The following is a 23,995-nucleotide window of genomic DNA, read 5'->3' as shown; positions in this document are numbered from 1 at the left end:
AGCAGCACGGTGCCATGTGCGACGAACCAGAGACAAGCAAGCAGAGGGAAGTCCATAGGTAATAACCTCTGGAGGTGTTGTGTGTGATACGGATAGCGGCAGTCATGAAGAACGTTCTATACTGATGAGTGGCTTACCACATCCTGGCGGGCCACCTGCGTAGTGCTCACACTGGGGCCACTGTCAAAGATGTTTTATCTCCACTTCCGAGTCGGTGTAGCTCCCTTGGAACATACTTATGGCCATATGTGGCGAGGTTGGCCCTCCAAGAGTGCCGGTACAGAGTACACAAAGGGTTATCGAAGAATTTAACAATTAACTCGGAGAGGTATGTGAGTTCTCCTACAACTAGTGCTCATATCTTCAGCGTACTAGAAGACGTTCTTCCCTCAGACAGCGACTGTAATCGGACGCTGTTGTCACAGTGTCGTTTTTGCACTGTAATTTTGCATAAGCAGTTCATTATCGAACAGACGTCTCTCTCTAAGGTAGTTTATGCGACAGCACTGCTGTTCATTCTCACAGCTACCGTCTACAGCTACACAGTTCGCTCATCTTCTACAATAGTGCTCTTGAGTCTTCTCGCAGTTACAGTACTTCTCAACGGTATTGTAGGATCTCAGAACTGGACGAGTTTGTAACAAAACTTTCTGAAGCCAATATCGCGTAAATAGTTCTTTATTTTCAACAACGAGTTTTGATAGGCTTTTCCGTCATCTTCAGGTCTTCCGAATTTTTGTTAACAGACGTGTTCATTATATGTTGGAACCTCACGCCAGATTGTCATGTTAATGGCTAAAATGTAACAACTAACCACTAACATGACAATTTTGGCACTTTGAACCTCAATTTCTCTGAAACGCTTGAGATGCGTGTCGTGCTGAAGTAGCATCTGGTACATCCGTGTATATATTAAAATCACTTACAAGAGCAAAGCTATAAATCGTTGTAGAAAATGCTAATGTTACGCTGACAGGAAGTATGGTGTTGTTGACTGGCATACGTTGAGGGGCAGGTTCAGCCACTTCATCGGTTTTTCTCCGCCGCGTGCAGTGGCTGTAATGATGATTAGATAAAGTAGAGAGTGAAACCCAGAGCTAACATGTAGCCGACTCCTTTCCAATAGCACCAAAGGGACGTCAGGGCTTCGCTTAATGCATTCGATGGACGGATCCCCGTAACTAGCGTCTCATACACTCACTTCATGAAACACTACGGAGGGGTTTGTAATTTGATACTGGACGATGGCACTAGCTATGGTGATTAGAAACTTTCCGACGCCTATTTATTTCCCCTGCAAGGGAAATATTCGTGGTGAAAATTTCCTCCATCGCCAGGACTGGAACCGGCTACCTCTGAGTCCAACGCTACTACACCAGAGTTCGTTAGCGACTGCGGCTGGTATGCTACGGTATTGTCTTCAAGAAACGAGTTTTACTCTCGACTACTGTTTCCGATTATTTCGGAGTGGGACGATTCAGAATTCAGTGTTTGTTAAGCAAAGCCACTTACATAAGTGTCAGAACCAATCAGTATCGAACTATGAAAATTGTTATAGCTCCAGTTTCTTGCCATGTCACTTAACGACTCATCAACCATTTAACATTGACAGTGATGGGTATGAACCTGGTTCTAATCCTACTCCCTCCAAACTATGTATTATTAAGTATTGTTGATGGAGAATGCAACCAGCCACAGATACATACACAGGGTGTTAAGGGAACAAGTGTAAATAATCCGGTCATTAGTATCTTAGTGTGTACCCACTTCAGTGTGTTGCTTGTTTTATCTCTGCAGTCTTCTCATATACAAGTCACATAATTTACTACCTGATATGAAACTTCCTGACACATTATAACTATGTGCCGGACCGAGACTCGAACTTGGGACCTTTGCCTTACGCAGGCAAGTGCTCTGGGTAGCTCAGTTGTCAGAGCACTTGGCCGCGAAAGGCAAAGGTCCCGAGTTCGAGTCTCGGTCCGGCACACAGTTTTAACCTGTCAGGAAGTTTCATATCAGCGCACACTCCGCTGCAGAGTGAAAATCTCATTCTGCTACCTGCTGTTTTCTGTACAGTCATAATTGCACCACTGCCTGGACTATGCCTGTCAGTATAGACTAAGGTTTTGTATCCACGTGCCCACACTTCAACTCCTGGCTAACTACCCAGAAAAAAATAAGCATTAATGGCTTGCTCTTTCCACATGTGCCTGGAGGTACTACACAACCTAAAAACATACTGCACCTAATAGCTATTATTAGTAATCTGCAAATGAAATAATTATTGATGTAATGTTGTTCATTACACTGTTCCCAGTGATCAATAAAAATTTCTGAAGTTATACCCCTAACGCCTTGTAATTGTGGCTTGTTGCCTTTTCTATTAACAATTGCTAGTTTAATAACAGCCAAGGAGTTCAATAAGATACAGCATTGATAAAAAAGCATACGTATTTTATTTGTCGAGAGTCCGAGGGCGCAGTAAACTGCTACAGGGAATGTCACTATTACACGCCCCATTTTTTCAATTTCTGATGCATTCAAAGAGCACATAATCACTTCATCATCCAACAATAAAACGCACGAAATCAATAAATGTAACTGATGTATTTCAGTGTTTTCTTGTCATTGAGCCACTAAAGATTTGTAATGTGAAAATTTCCTTGGCCAGTATTTATTTTGATTTCAATGTTATCACGATGAGTTTGTATGTCACTATCAAGTGAGTTGAAGTTTTGTATTTCAGTATCAGATTTACTGAAATTACTACTTCCCATCCTAGGCGGATATCAATATGATTGATGTTGTTCTGTGAAGTATTCATTTCACTGTAATAATAGGTTAATTTAACACAATTCACTACAGGCACTACAAAATTTTCAACGAAAAAGGTTTATAACTGCCACGACACTAGTTGTGAGATCTAGTCAATCGACATTTACATGCACGATTACAGATGACTCACGATGCTTGGCGCTTAAACATTCAGTAGATTAAAATGATGCATAAATATGTAAGAGATTAAATTCATGTTCGGATGAATGAAGGCAATTTTATTCTATCATAGACACGAAATACTGTAACAGGGAAAATGTGGACGAGAGCCACGAAACGGGAACTAATAGCTGGCATTCTCAACTCTCAGTAAATCACTTGGAAGAATGCTTCCACTACTCACTTATTTCTTGGCGGACATAGATGGAAAATGTCATCAAGTGATGGCATTTTCAAATAATAAGATTACCATTTAAGCATGGTGCAGAGGTCGGTGTAATGGTTACACGAATTTACATTTATGAGTAAACAAAGCTCAAGATGTGACTATTGTTTGTAAATGTGGGGAAAATAAGATACTTGATTATTTATTTAGTTTTATCTTTGGTATGTTTACAGTGCCCAAAACATCATAACGTTAAATTCGTGTGGTTTAGGGGCAGCTGGCAATAAACGATGTGGTTGGTTCAAATGGCTCTGAGCACCATGGGACTTAACTTCTGAGGTCATTAGTCCCCTAGAACTTAGAACTACTTAAACCTAACTAACCTAAGGACATCACACACCTCTATGCCCGAGGCTGAATTCGAACCTGTGACTGCAGCGGTCGTGCGGTTCCAGACTATAGCACCTAGAACCGCTCGGCCACCCAGGCCGGAAAACATTGTGGCAAGGTTACTAAGAGTATTCTAGTAACTCACTATGCTAATCACCGCTGCCCAACAACCAGGATGATAACTGAGATTTACATTCTTCATGAAATTGGCAGTGATTGTCTACTGTCCCCGGATCTCAAATCACCCACTCCTCGGAGGCAGATCCATAAGGATATGAAACAAAACTGTTATTGGCTGATGCTGGTTAAAGAGAGAGATTAGTATTACGACAGTCATAGTCAGCATCTGCCCCCAAGCTTTAAGTGCTTCGGTAGTGAAAGCCACTGTGTACAGGCGTAAGGAAGGTTTGTATTTGTGTGCGCAATAAACAAAAATACTATTGCTGTCACTATTAATGTTTCCCTTCTTATCAATATTCGCTTTGTGAAAGGCACTTGTAAGAAAACAATTATACTGGAGTTCTACAGGCACGGTTTCTTTAAATCATCAACTAAAGCGATAAAAAATCGGTATAAGCAAAGCGAAACGTTTTGTGTGATATTTTCTTCTTTTTAAGGAGTCTCAGCCAGGCACCAAACAGAATAACGGGGTTAGCAGCAAACAAGGCTATTACCGCGAGCGCTGGTGCATGCAGTATGGGACATGTGTAACAGCAGTCGTGCGCCGTGAAGGATCATAAAACGCGGTAGAAACTGCGGAAGGAAAGGGAAGGAATGCCGCCGGCCGTGGCCAGCACGCCGCTGCACGCGTGCGCGATGGCTGCAGCGATACGCCAGACACTGGACGACCGCCAGGCACTTGCAGACAAGGGACAGTGTGGCTGGAGGGCGCAATATCAGGGCGCGAGAGAGGGGCTGCGCAGTGTAAACAGCCGGGAGGGGTGGACATCTGTGACGTCTGTTCCTTTAGTAACCACGACGAAGTGTTCTGGTACTTTTTGTGCATTTCAGCTACTGACCACAAAAGGCACGCTGAAATAAATTCACTACTGGCCATAAAATTGCTACACCAAGAAGAAATGCAGATGATTAACGGGTATTCATTGGACAAATACATTATACTAGAACTGACATGTGATCACATTTTCATGCGATTTGGTCGCATAGATCATGAGAAATCAGTACCCAGAACAACCACCTCTGGCTGTAATAACGGCCTTGGTACGTCTGGGCATTGAGTCAAACAGAGCTTGGATGGCGTGTACAGGTACAGCTGCCCATGCAGCTTTAACACGACACCACAGTTCATCAAGAGTAGTGACGAGCCGGGTGCTCGGCCACCATTGACCAGACGTTTTCAGTTGGTGAGAGGTCTGGAGAATGCGCTGGCCAGGGCAGCAGTCGAACATTTTCTGTATCCAGAAAGGCCCGTGCAGGACCTGCAACATGCAGTCGTGCATTATACTGCTGAAAAATAGGGTTTCGCAGGGATCGAATGGAGGGGAGAGCCACGGATCGTAACACATCAGAAATGTAACGTCCACTGTTCAAAGTGCCGTCAATGCGAACAAGAGGTGACCGAGACGTGTAACCAGTGGCACCCCATACCATCACGCCCTGTGATACGCCAGTTTGGTGATGACGAATGCAAGCTTCCAATGTGCGTTCACCGCGATGTCGCCAAACACGGATGCAACCATCATGATGCTGGAAACAGAACCTGGATTCATCCGAAAAAATGACATTTTGCCATTCGTGCACCCAGGTTCGTCGTTGAGTACACCATCGCAGGTGCTCCTGTCTGTGATTCAGCGTCAAGGGTAACCGCAGCCATGGCCTCCGAGCTGATAGTCCATGCTGCTGCAAACGTCGTCGAACTGTTCGTGCAGATGGTTGTTGTCTTGCAAACATCCCCATCTGTTGACTCAGGGATCGAGACGCGGCTGCACGATCCGTTACAGCCATGTGGATAAGATGCCTGTCATCTCGACTGCTAGTGATAGGAGGCCGTTGGGATCAAAGTCGGAAACGTTATGGTGCTCATTTCTCCTCCTTACACGAGGCATCACAACGACGTTTCACCAGGCAACGTCGATCAACTGCTGTTTGTGTATGAGAAATCGGTTGGAAACTTTCCTCATGTCAGCACGTTGTAGGTGTCGCCCTTGGCGCCAACCTTGTGTGAATGCTCTGAAAAGCTAATCATTTGCATATCACAGCATCTTCTTCGTGTCGGTTAAATTTCGCGTCCGTGGCACGGCATCTTCATGATGTAGCAATTTTAATGGCCAGTAGTGTACTAAAGCTATGACGCAGCATCGGGGTTTTCAGTAGATCGAGATGGTACGTTTTTGAAATTCACCTCTACATTAAGTTAAAACTCAGTTGTCCAGCCTCCCGAATGGCCTGACGCCGTTTTCTAGCTTTTTTTATACTGTGTCAATTTCCTCCTGTCAGCATACACTCTACATACAGTGAGAACAGAAGTCTATAGCACATAAACTGCCGTTTGTCATACTCTGCAGTTTTTCCCTTTACTCTTCGTTGCCAAACTACCTACTCCTGCGTGGCACTGGTCACACATGTACCAAGCTTGGTGCATTTATTCCACGTGTTCTTCAATAATGCTCCATATGTCGACCCTCACTCTTCCCCCTTCCACGAAAACTTCCATATTTGTTGTCAGCTGATCAACCACGAATACTTTCTATGCGACACAGAAAAGTGTCCTTTACATTTATTTTTGCGTCGGCCGCTTTTGAACACTAACCCCACAACACCACTAGGCGTAAAATGTCAACATATGGACAAATACTATATGGCGTCTTACATTTTAGCGGGACTAGAGCTCGTGACTCAGGGAGCGGTCTTGCTTTACGCGGCACGTTGCCGAAATACCGCACTACTGCTTTTCTGTTTCGCGTAACGAAATGGCTCCTCAACTTGAAGTAGCAGGCATTGACGTCACAAAATTCGTAAAGCGCTACGTCAACATTAGCTAACTCATCCCCTTTGCCGGCAGCTTACCGGCTAGCCCAGCAGGAGGTGCCCCCCCCCCCACCTTTACAGTCCTCCGTCACTTCGAGTCCTCTCTCGGGCATGGGTGTGTTGTTCTTAGCATCAGTTAGTCTAAGATAGTTTAAGTAGTGTGTAAATCTAGGGACCGATGACCTCAACAGTTTGGTCTCTTAGGAATTCACACACATTTGAACATTGTCCTCCGTCACCCAACCACCTTCATCACCTCCAACTAAGAGTAAAGCGTCCGTTTGATAAGGTGACGGATATGAGATCTGCAAGTAGTTTTTAATGCTTCCACCTTCCGAATTATGACACCGACTGTTTTTAATGGAACTACATTGCGCAACAGAATTAAATGTCACTTTTTCATATCCCTTAATTGTCTTCCATTACGACACTTAAGTTTAAAATGTGCGTCAAAGGTGCCAATGGCCTTCCTCTGTGACGGTGCACAAGCATGACCCCTGTGACGATATCCTCGGGCTTGGAAACCCTTCAAGCAGCGAGGTGTCGACACACGTGAAAAAAGCTCAGAGCTCGGAAGTTCATGTGAGATGGAAGGTGGTTTAAGGATGTAATATTGGCACCAAATTTTGCCTTAATTCCGCTCAACGCTACCGTGGACGTCTCACATGATTAGAAGGTTGTCACAGCCTCTCTTACCAACATTTCACCCCTTTTGACGTCTCTGCCATGGGGTTCAGAGCCGTGACGCCTGGAGTTGAAATCACGCAGTTTTCTTGTGGGTGGCCGAGGAAAACAATTCGGACACATCGCCGCTCAGAATAGACACGAAAAGGCCTTGGGGGGTGGCAGAAAGGGCGTCAACGGAACCAATACTCTCCCTGGGGCGTTGCTTCGACAGTTCGTAGTGCGATTGGCAACCAGAAGATATTCTTGACAACCTTCGACACTGCTGTCACTCTCAAACTTTTCAACCCTTCTCTAAGGACACTGTGGGGCCTCACTCCCATTGAAAGTGATGGCACCACTTTGGAGTGCAGCGAGACCTCGGTGATTGCTCTGGTCTACAAGTTGGAACCACAAGGGATGGTTCAAAACCATTCAACAAAATTTTAATGCGATCCGAAGCCACAAAGGGTATTCATTCTTTTTCAATCCTCCTGTTTTCCACCCTCCAGTGGCGTGAACGTGGGGGAGTGAAACCTTAATATGTGCGTGAATAAATTGGCAAAGGGTCTCTGTAATACTCTCAGGTCGGCAACACCTTGTGTTCCACCCACGCAACTTCGTTGAGCACGTTACAAATATACCCATCCAAACTTCGACCCGATTCAGCCTGGCGGTTGCTCTAGCGCCTGAGAATTAGGCAACCCCTTCGACGCCTCTTCGGTGCATAATACTGTCCCCTCTCCTATCCACCGGCCTGCATTTGTTGTGTGCTACATGTTTCCAGCAGCCGTTCGCCTGTTTGACTGTGTATCCAGTCACGACCATCGACTTAGTGCAACAAGAAACGTGATTCATCCGATCATGTGACGTGTTTCCATTGCTTCGTGGTCCGATGTTGAAGATCCCGTGCCCATTGCAGTCTCAGTTCAGGATGTCAGGATGTCATCAGGTCAACATGGGAAGACGTAGGGGTTCTCTGCTGTGCAGGTCCATGTTTAACAACACTTTTGCCTGGAACAGCATAATATTATGTATTCAGATCTGCGACGATCGCCATAGATCTCCCACATTAGTCTTACAAATTCGACGTGTACAGATGGAAAGGGAGTGGTTTGTGATCATAGCTCTGCAACGCCTCGAGAAAATTCAACCAAAATTAATACACCTAAATAATGAAAAAACTTTAAAAACCACCGTAGGCTGTCAGTTTCATTGTGCGAAGTGCCTTTAATGCACCATGTAAATATTTAACCACACTGGCCGGTTTCGGCCTTTGACCATTTTCAGATACGCAGCGCCGATGAAGTATTTGTCATATTTAAAATGGCCAAAGGCCGAAACTGGCCAGTAATGTGAAATATATACACGGTGCAACAAAATCACTTTGTATAATAAAATTGACAGCCTACAGTCGTTTTTAACACTTTGCCGTCCGCACGTCTCGTTCAAGTTGATTCGCTTGGCGCTGGCAGCGCTAATTCGGATTAGTTGGCTTGTCACCGGCCTTTCTTGACATTATCGGGAGATTATAAATTGTTAAGTTATACTCATCTCATCGTTAGTTCTCATACGTTCACAACCCTGTTCCCCTACTTTCATGAAATTGTAGAGGTGATGCCACTTCCCGTAAGAAGATGTCAATAGTTCCATCACTGTCTTTGCTAAAGGCTGTCCAGCGCCCGAATATATCTTAAATGAGGCATCCCGTACTTGAATCACACAGCATCCGAATGACTATGCCATATTTCTTAATTTTCGACGGATTGTAAACTTTAAAATTTAACCGTCCACGCCACGGTATCATTCGTTCATCAGTTGTGATGTTTTGACCTAGATTAAAAGTTTCTTTAAACTTCTTGGAAAAATAATCAATTGCGAATTGCACTTTATAAAGTCGGTCGGCATTTTTCGGTTCATTGGTGCTGTTGTAAAAATGAAAAAAATGATAATATTTGTCTGAATCTGTTGCGGGACATCGTTTTGCGAAATATCGGTTTGTCTATCAACGGATTCGTTGACCAATAGTCATTGATCCATGATTATTTTACAGTTCCCACAAGGACATCAAGCCTAAACCATTTTATAAGTTCCGGTCCCGTAAATCTGACAAATCTGGCATTTTTTATCCAGTTTCCTTCTATTGCAATTTTGACTGTAGTACTTGTTGGTTTCGTTGCTAATATATTCAAATAGATCGTTCCCAGTATATAATTCTACGATATCTCCGACGCTCTGTGTATCTGTGGGAAATATGTTTGGATCCGGAGATGGTTCAAATTTATTATTGGTCCTCGGTAAATCAAAGTATGACCACTGTTCACTGTCTTCTTCGTCTGATTCATCCGAATCACTTGGCAACCGTAGCGCTCGCCGAATTCTTCTTAAACGTATTTCACTATCTTCGGACGATTCTGCTTCACTTCCGTTTCTTTGATATCCAATGTCTTCTTCCCAAGTCCGCAGCTCGTGGTCGTTCGGTAGCATTCTCGCTTCCCACGCGCGGGTTCCCGGGTTCGATTCCCGGCGGGGTCGGGGATTTTCTCTGCCTCTTGATGACTGGGTGTTGTGTGCTGTCCTTAGGTTAGTTAGGTTTAAGTAGTTCTAAGTTCCAGGGGACTGATGACCATAGATGTTAAGTCCCATAGTGCTCAGAGCCATTTTTTTCTTCTTCCCAATAGGCAAGTCGTCCGGAACGTCAGACAAGACGTCCGCGTATTCATCGTAAATAATCGTATTAAATAATCGTATCGTCTCTTTAGTCTCCCATGATGAAAGGGCACAAGTACTTATACAAACAAAAAACTTGTTCACGTGTGTAACTTGTTATTACCTAAACGAAACACCAACAGAATGCAAAAGACACTAAAGTGCTGTCGCCGGCCACTGTGCGATGCTATGCTCACGACACCACTGTGGTGTCGCCGGCCGTTGACCGCTATTTCACGTACGACACCACTGTGGTGTCGCCGGACAGCATAGTGTTAAAATGATTTTGTCGTTTAGAAGTTAGCAGTAGAACCATACAGCCTACTCTCTAGGGAAACATACTGTGGGAGTCAGACATTGCTACCACTGATAGGAGTGGAGGTGTTGGTGGGAAAGCGTGAGGCGTAAAAGTAACCAAAATGAACTGACATTAGTGTCAGACGCACAACTGTTATCTTTAGGCTCACTGTTCAATAGAGGCCTATATTCGGTGGGTCTTACGTTGTACCTTATATCCCATGAATATATGCTGTTTCCTAGCCACCAGCACATTGAATGTCTCGAGAATGAATTGTTATTGCTACGATTTGTAGCAATCAAACGACGGGAAACATCATATTGGTGGTTAAAGAATTTTCGTATTTAGTTATTATCGTGTTATAAGTAGGAATTTTAAGCGTATCTCTTTTCGTGAACAAACTGTATTATTTGCTAGCCAAAGAGCGAAAAATTACGTTAATCAGTTCATCTCGTGTGCCGAAGGAGCTGTTTATCGTGACGCTGGACATTCCGTTTGCATGTACGTCAACGTTAGTTGCCTCGTCCCATATGCCGACGGCTGTAGGCAGCAAACACGAAACAATAAGCTGGTAGACTGGCTTTTAGAAGGCGTCGAGTGCATCCACACCTGCCACGACGACACTGTAGAGACTGTTAAAGGCAGTCACTTCAAAGAATAGAAATTCAGACAATATACGAATATATTGACACGTCAGTTTCATATCAGAATAACGATAGTTACTTCACGAGATTTCTGTACGTAGAAAAAGCGTTCGACAGTGCCAAGTGGTTCCAGATGTTTGAAATTCGGAGGAAAATAGGAGTAAACTAGAGGCGAATACGGGTACATTTACAGGTACAAAAACCTTGAGGGAACCGTAAGAATAGGATACCAAGGACCAAATGTTCAAGTTAAAACGGTGTGAGTCAGATATGAAATCTTCCGCGTATACTGTTTAATCTCTAAATCGAAGAAGCAATGACGGAAATAAAAGAAAAATTGTCATTAGTGGGGTTAAAATTCAAGGTGACAGGATATCAGTGATTAAATTCCCTGATGACATTTCTAGCCTGATTAAAAGTAAAGAACAGTCTAATGAGTACAGAATATAGATCGCTGGTGAACAGAAAGAAGACGAAAGTAACGAAGAGTAAGAGCAACGGGATTAGCAATAAACGTAACACCAAGATGGGTGACTCCGAATTAGACTGCGTCTGGCTCAATGGCCGGGTTCGTCTGTCAACTGGACACCACTTCGGCGACGTGCGTGTCTCTAATCTACCACAGTTCCACTACAGAGGGGGACCTACAGTTTACGTGGAATCAGAACCATGTGACGTTGCTGGGACTTCGTACATCGTCGATAGGTGAAGGCTAGATCGAAGGCAAACTAAAAACAGCGTATTCCGGCCGATATTCGATCCCATGACCATTCTGTTTCCAGGCACAAGTTTTGCATCCAGACCACAAGGGTCGACATCGATTAAATGAAGTGAAGTAGTCCTGTTAACTTTGAGCCAAAAATCACAGGATCGGAGGAGTAAGGAGGACATGAAAGGAAGACTAGCGCATGAGAAGACGACATTCCTGCCGAAAAGAAGTCTGTTAGTATCGACCATCGACCTTAATTTGAGGAAGAAATTTCGGAGCATGTACGTCTGGATCAAATCATTGTATGTAAGCGAATAATGGACTGTGGGAAAACGGAAAAGAAGAGAATCGAAGTGTCTGAGATGTACTGCTACAGAATGACGTCCAAACTTAGGTGGACTGATAAGATAAGAAATGTGTATTTCCGAAGAATTTGTGGGGAAAGGAACATATGGAGAATAATGACAGAAGGCAGAGAGAAGATGATAGGACATCTGTGAAGACATCAATGAATAACTTCCATCGTACTAGATGGAGCTGAAGAGCGTAGAAAAATTAAAAAAAAAACGGAGACTCGACTATATCTAACAAATAATTGTGGACGTATGGTGCAAGTGGTACTCCGAGATGGAGAGGATTGCACAGGTGAGGAAGTCATGGTGGGTCGCATTAAACCAGTCAGATGACAAAAATATATATACAGGGTGTTTCAAAAATGGCTCTGAGCACTATGGGGCTTAACTTCTGAGGTCATCAGTCCCATAGAACTTAGAACTACTTCAACCTAACTAACCTAAGGACATCACACACATCCATGCCCGAGGCAGGATTCGAACCTGCGACCGTAGCGGTCGCGCGGTTCCAGACTGTAGCGCCGAGAATCGCTCGGCCACACCGGCCGGCCAGGGTGTTTCAAAGTCTTTGCATTATACATCTAGGGGTGATAGATTACGTCGTGTGGAACAACTTTTGTTAGAAGCAAAATGTCCGTTGACACTTTCCACCCACACTAGACATACTTTTGTACAGGTTATGCCCCTGAGAGGCGGCGGAATGTAGGCACTCGGCTGTGTGAGTACACCTTGTGTGTTGCCTATAATACAGTCATCTGATCCACATGAGAGGGGCTGGGCTGAGCCAAATTAAAGTTCCTGGATCGCTTCTCAAATATATTCACCCACTTACAGGCACTCATTCTTATGGTTTTCTTGCTAAAAATGTTGCTATAATTTTTTTTTGGATGGATAGTAGGCAGCAAAGGGGTTATCAGAACGTGCTAGCGCCACGGTGGCAGGTTCGAATCCTGCCTCGGGCATGGTTGTGTGTGATGTCCTTAGGTTTAAGTAGTTCTAAGTTCTAAGTTCTAGGGGACTGATGACCTCAGATGTTAAGTCCCATAGTGCTCAGAGCCATTGAACCAAGAACGTGCTAGTTGGCAGAAATTTCGTCGTCCTATGGCGAAAAGGCCTACTAAAGAACGTCTAGCTTCGCTGGGAAGCGTCAGCGAACATTTCGTCTCTAACAGAAGTTGTTTCTCATGACGTGGTACACCACCCCAGGACGTTTGATGCAAAGATTTTGGAACACCGAATATACCAAAAACAGTCTGGGAAGCTTGCAAGGGTATTGTAGACGAGGTTGTGCAGAGAAATAATTGTTAAAAAGAAATCGATACTTCTCGCCGTTTTGAGTTGTTTAGCACTGGCGTTAGCCAGTCAGGTCGTTGTGCGTGCAAATTAAAGCACTTGGACAGGCTACAATGCGTAATGCGCAGACATCTGTGAGTCTACGAGTTACCACTTGTTGCAATGATCAGTTAAAATGTGCCTCTTTCGAAAGTGATAAATTTAACCCAAAAGAACACGTTTGGGGACAGTGCCTCTGGCAGGCTGCTTGAATTTGCGTCAAGTTAACGACGACGCAAAATATATTTGGACAGGGAGAAATGTTTCGAACGTTCCCATTAAAAAATATTTCTCAGCAAAAGCTCCCCAGTAACACTATTACGAGCTTTTCAGACTGTTTCTGACCACCCTATACATACGCCTGTCGATACACTGTCGTGTAGCTAGAGTCACTGGTGGCGATTCCCATACGTGTGTCAAAACCGGCTCGCCATCCCCGTTCGGCCGGCGCGTGTCGGACGAGTGCCCCGGCGTTGCGAAACGCGCGGTGTGAAGGCCGCGGTCTGACCTTTGCTGGGAGTGTCCGCTAGCGGGCCGACCTCGCCGGCCAGGGCGTGGCTGCCCGCCATTGTGGCCACGGACTCGCGGAACTGCCTGCGATCTCCACCGGATCACCTTATTCCCCCAGCCGGCACTTTTAATAGTCCATTCTCGCCGCTCCGAGATAACGCCCGAGCCAGCGTCTCAGCTGTCTGTAAAACAATTGGAAGTTTCCAGGGTCTCGACACTTCAGATGTATCCCAGAACACGGCATTTTGGTTCCGCAATTTCGCGCCCTTTTCGACGCCGATGCCCTTTCTAAAACTGCATTCTGCAGCGGAGCAGTGAACTGTAGCCGCGTGATTCACCGAGTGCATCGTCCACGCCTTGTGCCTCCGCGAGAAAGGAGCTAAGTTGTTAATGGACTACCCTGTTTTCCTCAGTGCAAGAGTCGAGGACAGTACTAAAACATCACGTTGAAACACGAAAGCACAGCTGTGAAAGCATTATTGGCCGGGAGGTGTCATCTGGGGTTGTTTAGCGGCCTGATGCAACTCTTTCTGTTTGATGCCCTTTCGGCGACTGGCACCCCGACGCACAAGAAATGGAATGATGAGGGCAACACCAACACCCAGTCCCCCTGCGACGAAGATCACCGATCCAGCTAGGAATCGAGCCTCGGACCTCCCGATTCACAGGCAGCGATGCTAACCACTTTCTTCAAATGGTTCAAATGGTTTTAAGCACTATGAATTAACATCTGACGTCATCGGTCCCCTAGACTTAGAACTACTTAAACCTAATTAACCTAAGGACATCACACACATCCATGCCCGAGGCAGGATTCGAACTTACGACCGTAGCAGCAGCGCGGTTCCAGACTGAAGCGCTTAAAACCGCTCGGCCCCAGCGGCCGGCCCACTTTCTTCTCCTTTTAATTTTATTCGTCATTGTTCTTGACGTTTGGTCTGGGTCTGGGTGGACAACACATGGCACCTCTTCAAGTTCATCATTGAGTACTTCAATCAGTTTTTTTTTTTTTTTTGTTACAGACGACAAAAAAAATGGCTCTTAACTTCTGAGGTCATCAGTCCCCTAGAACTTAGAACTACTTAAACCTAATTAAACTAAGGACATCACACACATCCATGCCCGAGGCAGGATTCGAACCAGCGCCCGGTTCCAGACTGTAGCGCCTAGAACCGCTCGGCCACGCCGGCCGGCTACAGACGACAGCCAGCCCTCTGACCAAACACGCTGATCTACCGTGCTGGCCACTAGACTATGATCTGTGGACTAGCAGTCTATCACTGGAAGATATTATAATTTCTAGTATTTCTTTAAGAATGTATCATCGTGCTACCATACAGGTGAACTGACTAAAAGCCATTGTACCCAATGTAACTGTCGATTAAATATCTGTGTTGTAAGGCCATACAGATTGGACCGACCGTGGTGGCGCTGTGGTTAGCACACTGGACTCGCATTCAGGAGGATGAAGGTTCAATCACGCGTCCACCCATCCCGATTTAGTTTTTTGTTTGGCTTCCCTAAATCGCTTCAGGCAAATACCGGTATGATTTCTTTGGAAGGGCACGAACGACTTTCTTCCCCATCATCCCCTAATCCGATGGGACCGATAACCTCGCTGCTTGGTCCTCTCCCTCGAATAAACCAACCAACCGATAAGCAATGGAACGAGCACGTAAGGACGGTAGTAAGAAACGCCAATGGTAGATTTTGGTTTATTCGGAGAACTTTAGGGAAAGTGTGGTTCATCTGTAAAGGAGACCGCGTATGGAACACTATACGACCCATTCTTGAGTATTTCTCGAGTGTTTGGGATCCCCTTCAGGTCAGACTGAAGGTAGTCATCGAAGCAATTCAGAGGCGGGCTGCTAGATTTGTTAATGGTAGTTTCAATGAATACGCAAGTATTACGGAAGTGCTCCGTGAACTTAGGTTGTAAACCCAGGGTGGAAGACTACGTTCTTTTCGCGGAACACTATTGGGAAAATATAGAAAACCGGTATATAAAGCCGACTGCAGAACGGTTGCATTGCCGCCAATGCACATTTCTCGTAAAGACCAGGAAAGTAAAAGAAGTTAGGGTAGTACAGAAGCGTACAGGCAGTCGTTTGTCCCTCGCTCTGTTTGCGACTTTATCAACTTCTCTAAACATTTTCATTTGTTATTCGCTTTGACGAACATTCTATACGTAAGACATGAGTTCATATGCATTCCATCTTACTTACGGAAATTTCGTTTACAGAAACGTGCATCGTAACACAATTCATCATTTTATTAAAATTACATAAATATCCAGAAATGAGATATGTTTTTCAATGTAAAGGTACAAGAAATGAAATGTCTACATATTATACTTTTATAAAGTCATAAATCTATAGCTCTTAAAACCATTTTCCTTAATACATTACAGATCAGTCCGAACACTATAGACCTTCTTCAGTAACTACTCTGTTGAAAAAAAATTTCACCTGAAGTAACAGATCAAAGTGGTACAGAGGTACTACGAAGGTAGTGTTCAGGAGATAATGATGAAGAAAGACCGATCCTGCAAGAAATTTGCTAGCCGAGAAATGGATTCCAGGCCTCTCTTCATATAATGAATGCGAGAAAAAAAGATACTCTCAAATGGTAAGATGGGAATTACAAGATAGAGAGAAGTGATAAAAGAAATTCTCAGTTCTAGTTCCTGAGCATTACGTTAGGTAAAAATAAAACAATAATGACAATAATAATAATAGCAGAAATAGTGCTTATATTCAGAAAGCTGCAAATCTCAAAAACATTTACATTCGCGACTCTCACAAGCCAAGCTGAATTTGGGAGTATTGTTTTACAGACTGCGTGGTTCGTTTTTCAAATTTCTTCTTTTGTTTTTCGAATATAGACACTGTTCCGAATAAGACTTGCTGCGACACTTGTGCAAAATGCAGCGTTTCTGCACGCATTTGACGAGCTGTCTGCATGTCGAGTCCTTTGTCCAGGACACGACTACTCTGACTGGCCACTCCAGGAGGCGAACCACTTTTCCTTTCACTCGATGGCTCGGTTCCACGTCCTCGCTCATAACGGTAGCCGCTGACCGACGAGGGCGGTTGACGATAACTCAGCAACGCAGCAAATTCACCGTTACTTGTAGCAAATGTTTTTTTCTTTTACTCGGAGCAAATGTTTTTTCTTCCTCCTTTTACCTATGAACGCGACCTGAGAAATTGATTCTATGCAAGAAACCTGTATACCCAAGCTATTTAGATTCATTTTCTGCCAGCTCGTATTCGTTAGGGGCTGGAGGCAGAGAGGGGGGGAGGGGGGGGGGGAGGGAACAGAGAGTATAGGAATCTATGAGAGGCAACAGATTTCTTCGCTTAAATTTCGTACGAGCTCCAGTGAGCAAGATGTCCAAACAAAGTAGTCTGTAAAATGCTTTTAACACTTTTTATTCAAAATTGTCTTGATCCCACTGGATGGACTTACAACACTTTGCAGGTTTCTGCTCTTACAAGTCATCATCAGAACCAATATCTTGTTAGGAAAGTAACACACCAAACACAATGCCCATCTTGGTCACTTGAGGTCAACTAATTAGTCAATCTTAAGCGACCGATATGGGTGCCAGATGAGGTCAAGTTACCCAGATGGTCACTAGGCGACAGTACGACGTGCAATCAAGACAATTCTAAGTAAAAATAACCATATTTTCCAAAATATATCACATACTTAAATCTATTACAGTAATAGCATCGCTTTTGTGGCCACAGAAAGGCCAATCCTGCTGCAACTGACCACTGTGCAATACTCTGCCAATGATGTCATTTGGGGATTGAGCAGCTAGCGCTCGATCTAGTAGCTTCTCAGTTGGCATCAAGAGGCTGAGTTCAACCCATTCCAGTTCTCCCACCAACGAAACATCTCTGGCTGCACTAGGAACGGGTTCCCCCGAATGGCAGTCTGCCACGATGATAACTCAGCTAGGGAAGTGGACATACTTCAATGTGACAGTGACATATTTCTTTGAATTCGTTTTTTTTTTTTTTTTGTCTGTTACGTTTAACTGAAGAGTAGTGTTGATCTACTTAACACTGGAAAATAATTGCTATTGTTCCTATATCTTTCCTCCCCAAGCGCCATCTTTCTTACGAAATGTGCTAGTCCCACAGTCGTCCACAATATAGCAGAAAAAAAATTCCGCACATACGTGCCTTACTTGTGTGTAGCTAGAGTTTACATACGTCCGCGGTGTTAATACTGACGGATTTGACCTTACATTGACTGCTCATGTTGCTTCGAGTGATAGGCCGAGTTATTTTGCAATCTACACTCACATTCTATATATTTATTAGGTTTACAATTCTAGCAAAATAATGCGAATAACTCGTAACTTACGTACACTAGAATTTCTGCCTGAGGGGACGCAGTGATCGTATGGTAAGAGAGTTTTTTAATTCTCTATTTAAACCTCAGTCACACACATGATTACATAACTGGTTTTGACTCATTAGCAAGTCATCAGTTGATGATTTGAATCCATTACGTACAAATTCGCTTAAGTTGTACTGTGGCGAATCACTACGCAACATATTCAGATCATCTGATGATATATTTTTAGGAATTCGAAAGCGAATATGAAACCATTTGAACGACGTGAGGTTGATTAAATTACAATACAATATTTCATATTGTAATTGTTTCACTCAGCCCCAGTATCATAGTCCTGCATTGTTTCTCGCTCATAACGGCGCATTTTCAGTGGAAATAATGCATTTGCCTAGCTAAGTGCAATCGAGATATATAACAACACTACCAATAAAACACAAAACTTAATGAATGAGTTGTCCAAGTATCTGAAATATAACTATCTTTCGATACTGTGAATTGCGGTAAGTATTTGCCTCTTGTGTGTGGGACAAAAGCACACTAGGGCTGTCAAGACGGTATGAGCGATGTTATCTGATGGCTCTCCAGCTTTGCTGTTCGGGTCTGTCTTCCATGATCGCGGGAGGTGGTGCAGTGGTTCACACACTGGACTTGCACTCTGGAGGGTCTCGGTTCAGATCCCCGTCCAGCCATTCTGATTTACGTTTTCCGTAAATCAGTTAAGGCAAATAACGGAATGGTTCGTTTGAAGAGGACAGAGCCGATTTCCTTCCCCATTCTTCATCATTCCGAGCTTGAGTCTTTGATGACCCTGTAGTCGACGAGACGTCAAATATTAATCTTTGTTCTTCTAATTTTTGTTTTCTTCGAACGCCCTCTTCAAATATCAACATATTTTTCCACTGATAAACTGAACAGGAAAATAATTTAATTTTAAGTAGATAAATCGCATCTGAATGCTTATACGATTTGTTTGTATATAAATTTCAACAGGCTGGTAAGGATAACAGGTGGTAATGTGAAATGGTCGTTAACACAATGAAATTTAGAAAACGAATGCAGTTGCTTCATAAATATTAAGTACCAAGAAACCAAAAGAGGAATCTGAACGTTCCATTTCGAAAATTCAGGTACAGTTACTATATATATTTCTGCATCGAGCCAGGATTATCATTGGGAAAGCTGTTGGCATGCAAAAAATATGCTCCAACGGAACCTAGTGAAACTCAGCTCGTTCTATTAGAGCATATGATCCATAGGGCGGTAGATAATGAGCTCCCAGTTGACGCCGTATTTCTTGAGTTCCGGGAGGCATTAGATATGTAATAGAAAAGCGTACGCTTTCGCGGGAGTAGCCGTTTTTAATAAATTAGTTCTGGATGTGTGACAATGTCAAGGTCTAATAACGCTACCAACGTTCCGGCCGCTATGGAAGAAAGCCATCATCAGGGTGATGACTTGTGTAGCCATATCATGACGAAGACCGTCTTCAATAGCCGATGGTCACACAACCAGAAGGATTTTACTGAAAAAAAGAAAACCCTTCCATACATTTCCGCATTGTTACTTACTGGACAAAATCGAGCTTATGGATATCGGAGAGCTATGTATTTAGTACATATTACCATGCAGAACACTTCGTTCGTAAGGGGGGCGAAGACAGCAGGTAGCCCTTTCCACACTTTCTTCGCCACTACAGTCCACAACTGTAAACACGGCTCCAGAGTCTTACGCATAATAGCACTACTCTTCCCACGCGACTTCGGACTTATCAATAATCGGTTTGCGATCGTTTTTACAACCGTGCAATGTGGTTTGCACCGGTGATACATGTTCTTCTATTACCAATAGTAACTGAATTTTCTATGTTGCTTTGCAGAACAGGAACCATCTGTCGGCTTCCCGGGCCACCATCGATCATGGCTGAAGCACACGACCGTCGCTATAGTCATTTGGTCAACTACTCTGCCTCTGTTTTGGAAAATCTTCGGGAGCTTTGGGTGAGAATATTACTCAAAATGATTTGCAGTAACAAAAATTCTGCTCCCATTAAGAAATCACTGCAGTGGGTACTCACCAGAGCCAGGGTCCTCATGTCTGTAGCGGTGGGTGTCCGGTGGCTCTGCTTGGCGGAGCCGGTCGGTAACTTGACAGAGCAACTACTGAGCCGGCTGGCGCGGCCTCCAGCCAGTTTTATACGGGGCGCCGCCGCCGCGGCTGGGAAAAAGCAAAATGCCACCGCGGCCAGTGGGAGGGGTGCAGCCGTCCGTGTGTGTCTGTGTGCGGGTCAGACAAGGTCCGCCACTGGAGGAGAACACAAGGTCCTCTGCCGGACCGCCGACAGGCGCCGCATCGAGACCTGCTGGAGGAAGAACTGTGGGGCCGTCACGTGACTGTCCACAGTTCACACTATTCTATGTCGTGTAATAAATTAGGCAGTGTATCAGATACTACAATACTGTATTAGTCCGCGTATCAGATACTACACGACTTTATTTTTCGATCAAACGTAAGCAGATAAAACCGGCAGACAAGTAACTACACGTCCGAACAGTAGCCTCTATATTTATGCTTATACAATTTTCTAATTTTCACTTTGTATTCTAGTATTCCAGGGCGTAGATTAGATCTCTGGGAAGAGCTACAAATTTTCAAACATCTTGAGCTTAAGGACGGTAATATACTGAACGACCAGTTGAACCTTGCTTGCAGACAATTTTTCGAAGACTTTAAACCTGTACTGTTTATGGAATAACATTAATGCTGGTAACCTTAGTGGTTTATTTCCTCAGGAAGCTATGATGCACCTTCAATGCTTTAAGCTCACTAGCTCTTATGTAATGGTGGTTTTCTCACGATGTATGTTTGCTACTACATCGGTCCTTATGTGATTTCGTCTAGCTCTAAAATTTTGGTTTTCCCTTTGAATGTGTATTAACAGGATCGTGTACCAGTGTTTGTAATTCTTTCTTGACAAGAGCCATTATTGTCAATTTTAAAGTTCTGACATATATACCATTTGTGGGCTTCACTAATATAGTAATGTAATTTTTTATATTTTGGCTGTATATGCCACTGGGCGTAAGTTCCTCTGCGTAAGCGCCATCTGCTTTTTTGATGTATATCTACATAATTTGTACCAATTCTCCCATACTGTTATAACGGGACTGTTAATTTCCTTCCTTTTTTATTGTTACTTTACCTAAGGACGTTATTAATACTGATAATTTACACGTTGCCTTTGTACCCCAATTGGCACATGTTTCTCGCCACGAGCGCCACTTGCCCTGGATTCAGAGTAACTACGCTCGCTGATTACACTCAGTTGGTTGTGAGCTCTGCAAGATCCATGTACTATTTTATATTTACGGGACAAACCCTAATTCTAGGGCTATATTTCATTTTTGACAAATGGATCTATGCCGACAATTGTAAAAACGGCGATGGTACATTAGTCCTTACTAATGTAAAATTATAAGTACCAGTCGTCGTTATCATATTTCTGTAATGCAAGAGTTCTCTAATTTGTGTTAAAATTTATTCTTGGTTTAAGTTTCATACTTTTCTAATGTAAGCTATGATGTTCATTGTCCTTAGGCTACCTTCTGAAGAAGACAAATTTATATTTGTCGAAACCAAGGTAAAGAATTTTTTATCCATTGCAACTGGTCGGCTGTTTATAATTTTATTATTCTAGTAAACTGATAAAGAAAGAAAGGTTTCTGACGAACAGTAATTGCAGCCATGTTGGCGAACATCTACGTGTCTAAAGATAATATCTTGAGGAACAATTCGTTCTCGTTACTATTTAATTCACTTCGTCAATGACCATCTATTGTGTAAAACACCGAAAAGAGAAAAAAAATTAAGGTATACAAATGGATACATAGTCTGATGAACACTTAGGTTCAAAAATTGCTTATTTTTGGAAAGTTATTACCTTTCGATAATTTATATCTCAGTGAAAAGATTAAAGCACAGAGTTAGTAAAATGCATATTAGGTTATTTCAAATAGGTCCAGTTGTAATAAAAATCAAGTGTTAGTTATTTAAATTGCATTCCAAATCGAAATTCTAAAACACGCTAAATGCGCACAACTACTGGTACTAACGTTATATTTGGATTTTTCGTAACACTGAAACAATATTTAAAACGTGAAGAATCGTCTTCATATAATAGACAACACTAAATTGTAAATCTGCCTTTATGGGTATCCACAATATCTACCGCGATCAAGTTCCAGGAACTGTTGAAAATAGGAATGCTAAATTATATTTGTACAGACTGTGATCACTATGGGGCAACGGCCTTGCCGCAGTGGATACACCGGTTCCCGTTAGATCACCGAAGTTAAGCGCTGTCGGGCGTGGCCCGCACTTGGATAGGTGACCATCCGAGTCGCCATGCGCTGTCGCCGTTTGTCGTGGTGCAACCAGCCTCGTAATGCCAATTGAGGAGCTACTCGACCGAATAGTAGCCGCTCCAGTCACAGAAAACCATCACAACGACCAGGAGAGCGGTGTGCTGACTACACGCCCTCCCCCCCTATCCGCATCGTCAGTTGAGGATGACACGGCGGTCGGATGGTACCAGTGGGCCACTTGTGGCCTGAAGACGGAGTGCAATGATCACTGCACGAAAGCAGAGATGTTAGATTGAAGTTTCCAGCATCTGTTTAACATTTAAGCCTATTATAAACAGTTGTCCTTGACTGGTTAAAGAAATCCATGCACACCACGTAGGATTAAAGAAAGACATGGAAGCAATTCGGAGGTAGGTTGCCCGATTTCATACCTGTAGGTTCGAACAACATGCAAGTATTACGGAGATTCTCCTGGAACTCGAATGTGAATCCATGGAGGGAAGGCATATTAATCTCGAGAACACTGTTGAGAAAATATAGAGAAGCGACATTTGAAGCTGCCTGCAGAATGATTCTACTGCAGCCATACATTTTGCTTGAGGATCACGAAGATAAGATAAGAGAAATTAGGGACCGTACGGAGGCATATAGATAGTCGTTTTTCCCTCGCTCTGTTTGCGAATGGAACAGGAAAGGAAATGACTGATAGTGATATAAGGTACCCTCCGCCATGCAGCTGTGTGGCTTGCGGAGTATGTATGTAGATGTACATTTAGAAGTAGATGTAGACATATGGAAGGAGTGTGCTGACTTTGTCATGTTTGGCACGGAAAAGAGGAAAAGGGAGTCCCTTGTCAGTTGAGTTATGTACTATTTGAGTCTTGTGAATTGTTCATATTTTATAGAGTTCGCAATGCTAGCGCTTATGTTGAAACTTCAATAAGTTAGATATGTAAGTGGACCTAGAAGCACCAATAAAGCATGAAGATTATTTAAACTAGCGACCGTTTCTTAATTTTTTTCAACTATCATCACAAAATCCATCATGTATTTTCTTGCATAGCTGCGACTATGGAGCTAGAGATATTAACTACGCAAGTTCGACGTCTACGAGATAAGCAAGAACAAAGGTAGGTGTGTTGTGCTCCCTCTTTGCCTGGGCAGAAAACGAGTCTGCAGTGACGAACTCATGTCATGCGTAACGGCACATGCGATCTGCACCGAGAATTGGAGAGGAGATCATAGTCGACAACTATGATCTGGGTACTCGATTACTGCGTGAGCAGTGCTAACGCTGAAAAGAGAACTGTTGACAAAACCAGACAGTTTTCTGAGTTATATTTATATTCTGGCACAAAATTTTAATATGCCAGGAAATTTCAGAGCGTACTCTGCGCCACGCAGTGAAGGGTCCGTTCTGGAAACTATCCCCTACACTCTGGATGAGCCATTTCTGTGCAGTATCCTTTATTAAGCAGGTGAGAGCACTGCTCCTGATAGATAA

At 43.6% G+C, this 23,995-nt stretch overlaps 1 protein-coding gene and 1 pseudogene across 1 annotated transcript in view; one reads left to right on the top strand and one right to left on the bottom strand.

The window, feature by feature from the left end:
• Positions 1-20,413, bottom strand: part of LOC124773026 (formin-like protein 20) — a 46,887-nt gene extending 26,474 nt beyond the window's left edge. The window contains exon 1 of the mRNA XM_047249366.1: positions 20,205-20,413. Coding sequence (XP_047105322.1) covers positions 20,205-20,222 — 18 coding nt within the window. The 5' untranslated portion in view covers positions 20,223-20,413. The remainder of the gene's footprint in view (positions 1-20,204) is intronic.
• A 2,014-nt stretch (positions 20,414-22,427) lies between these two features.
• On the top strand, positions 22,428-22,545 carry LOC124778079 (annotated as a pseudogene).
• Positions 22,546-23,995: the final 1,450 nt, after the last annotated feature.

This window comes from Schistocerca piceifrons, chromosome 2 (assembly GCF_021461385.2).
Source record: "Schistocerca piceifrons isolate TAMUIC-IGC-003096 chromosome 2, iqSchPice1.1, whole genome shotgun sequence".
Lineage (NCBI taxonomy): Eukaryota > Metazoa > Arthropoda > Insecta > Orthoptera > Acrididae > Schistocerca > Schistocerca piceifrons.
This window is presented reverse-complemented; position numbering and strand designations above follow the sequence as displayed.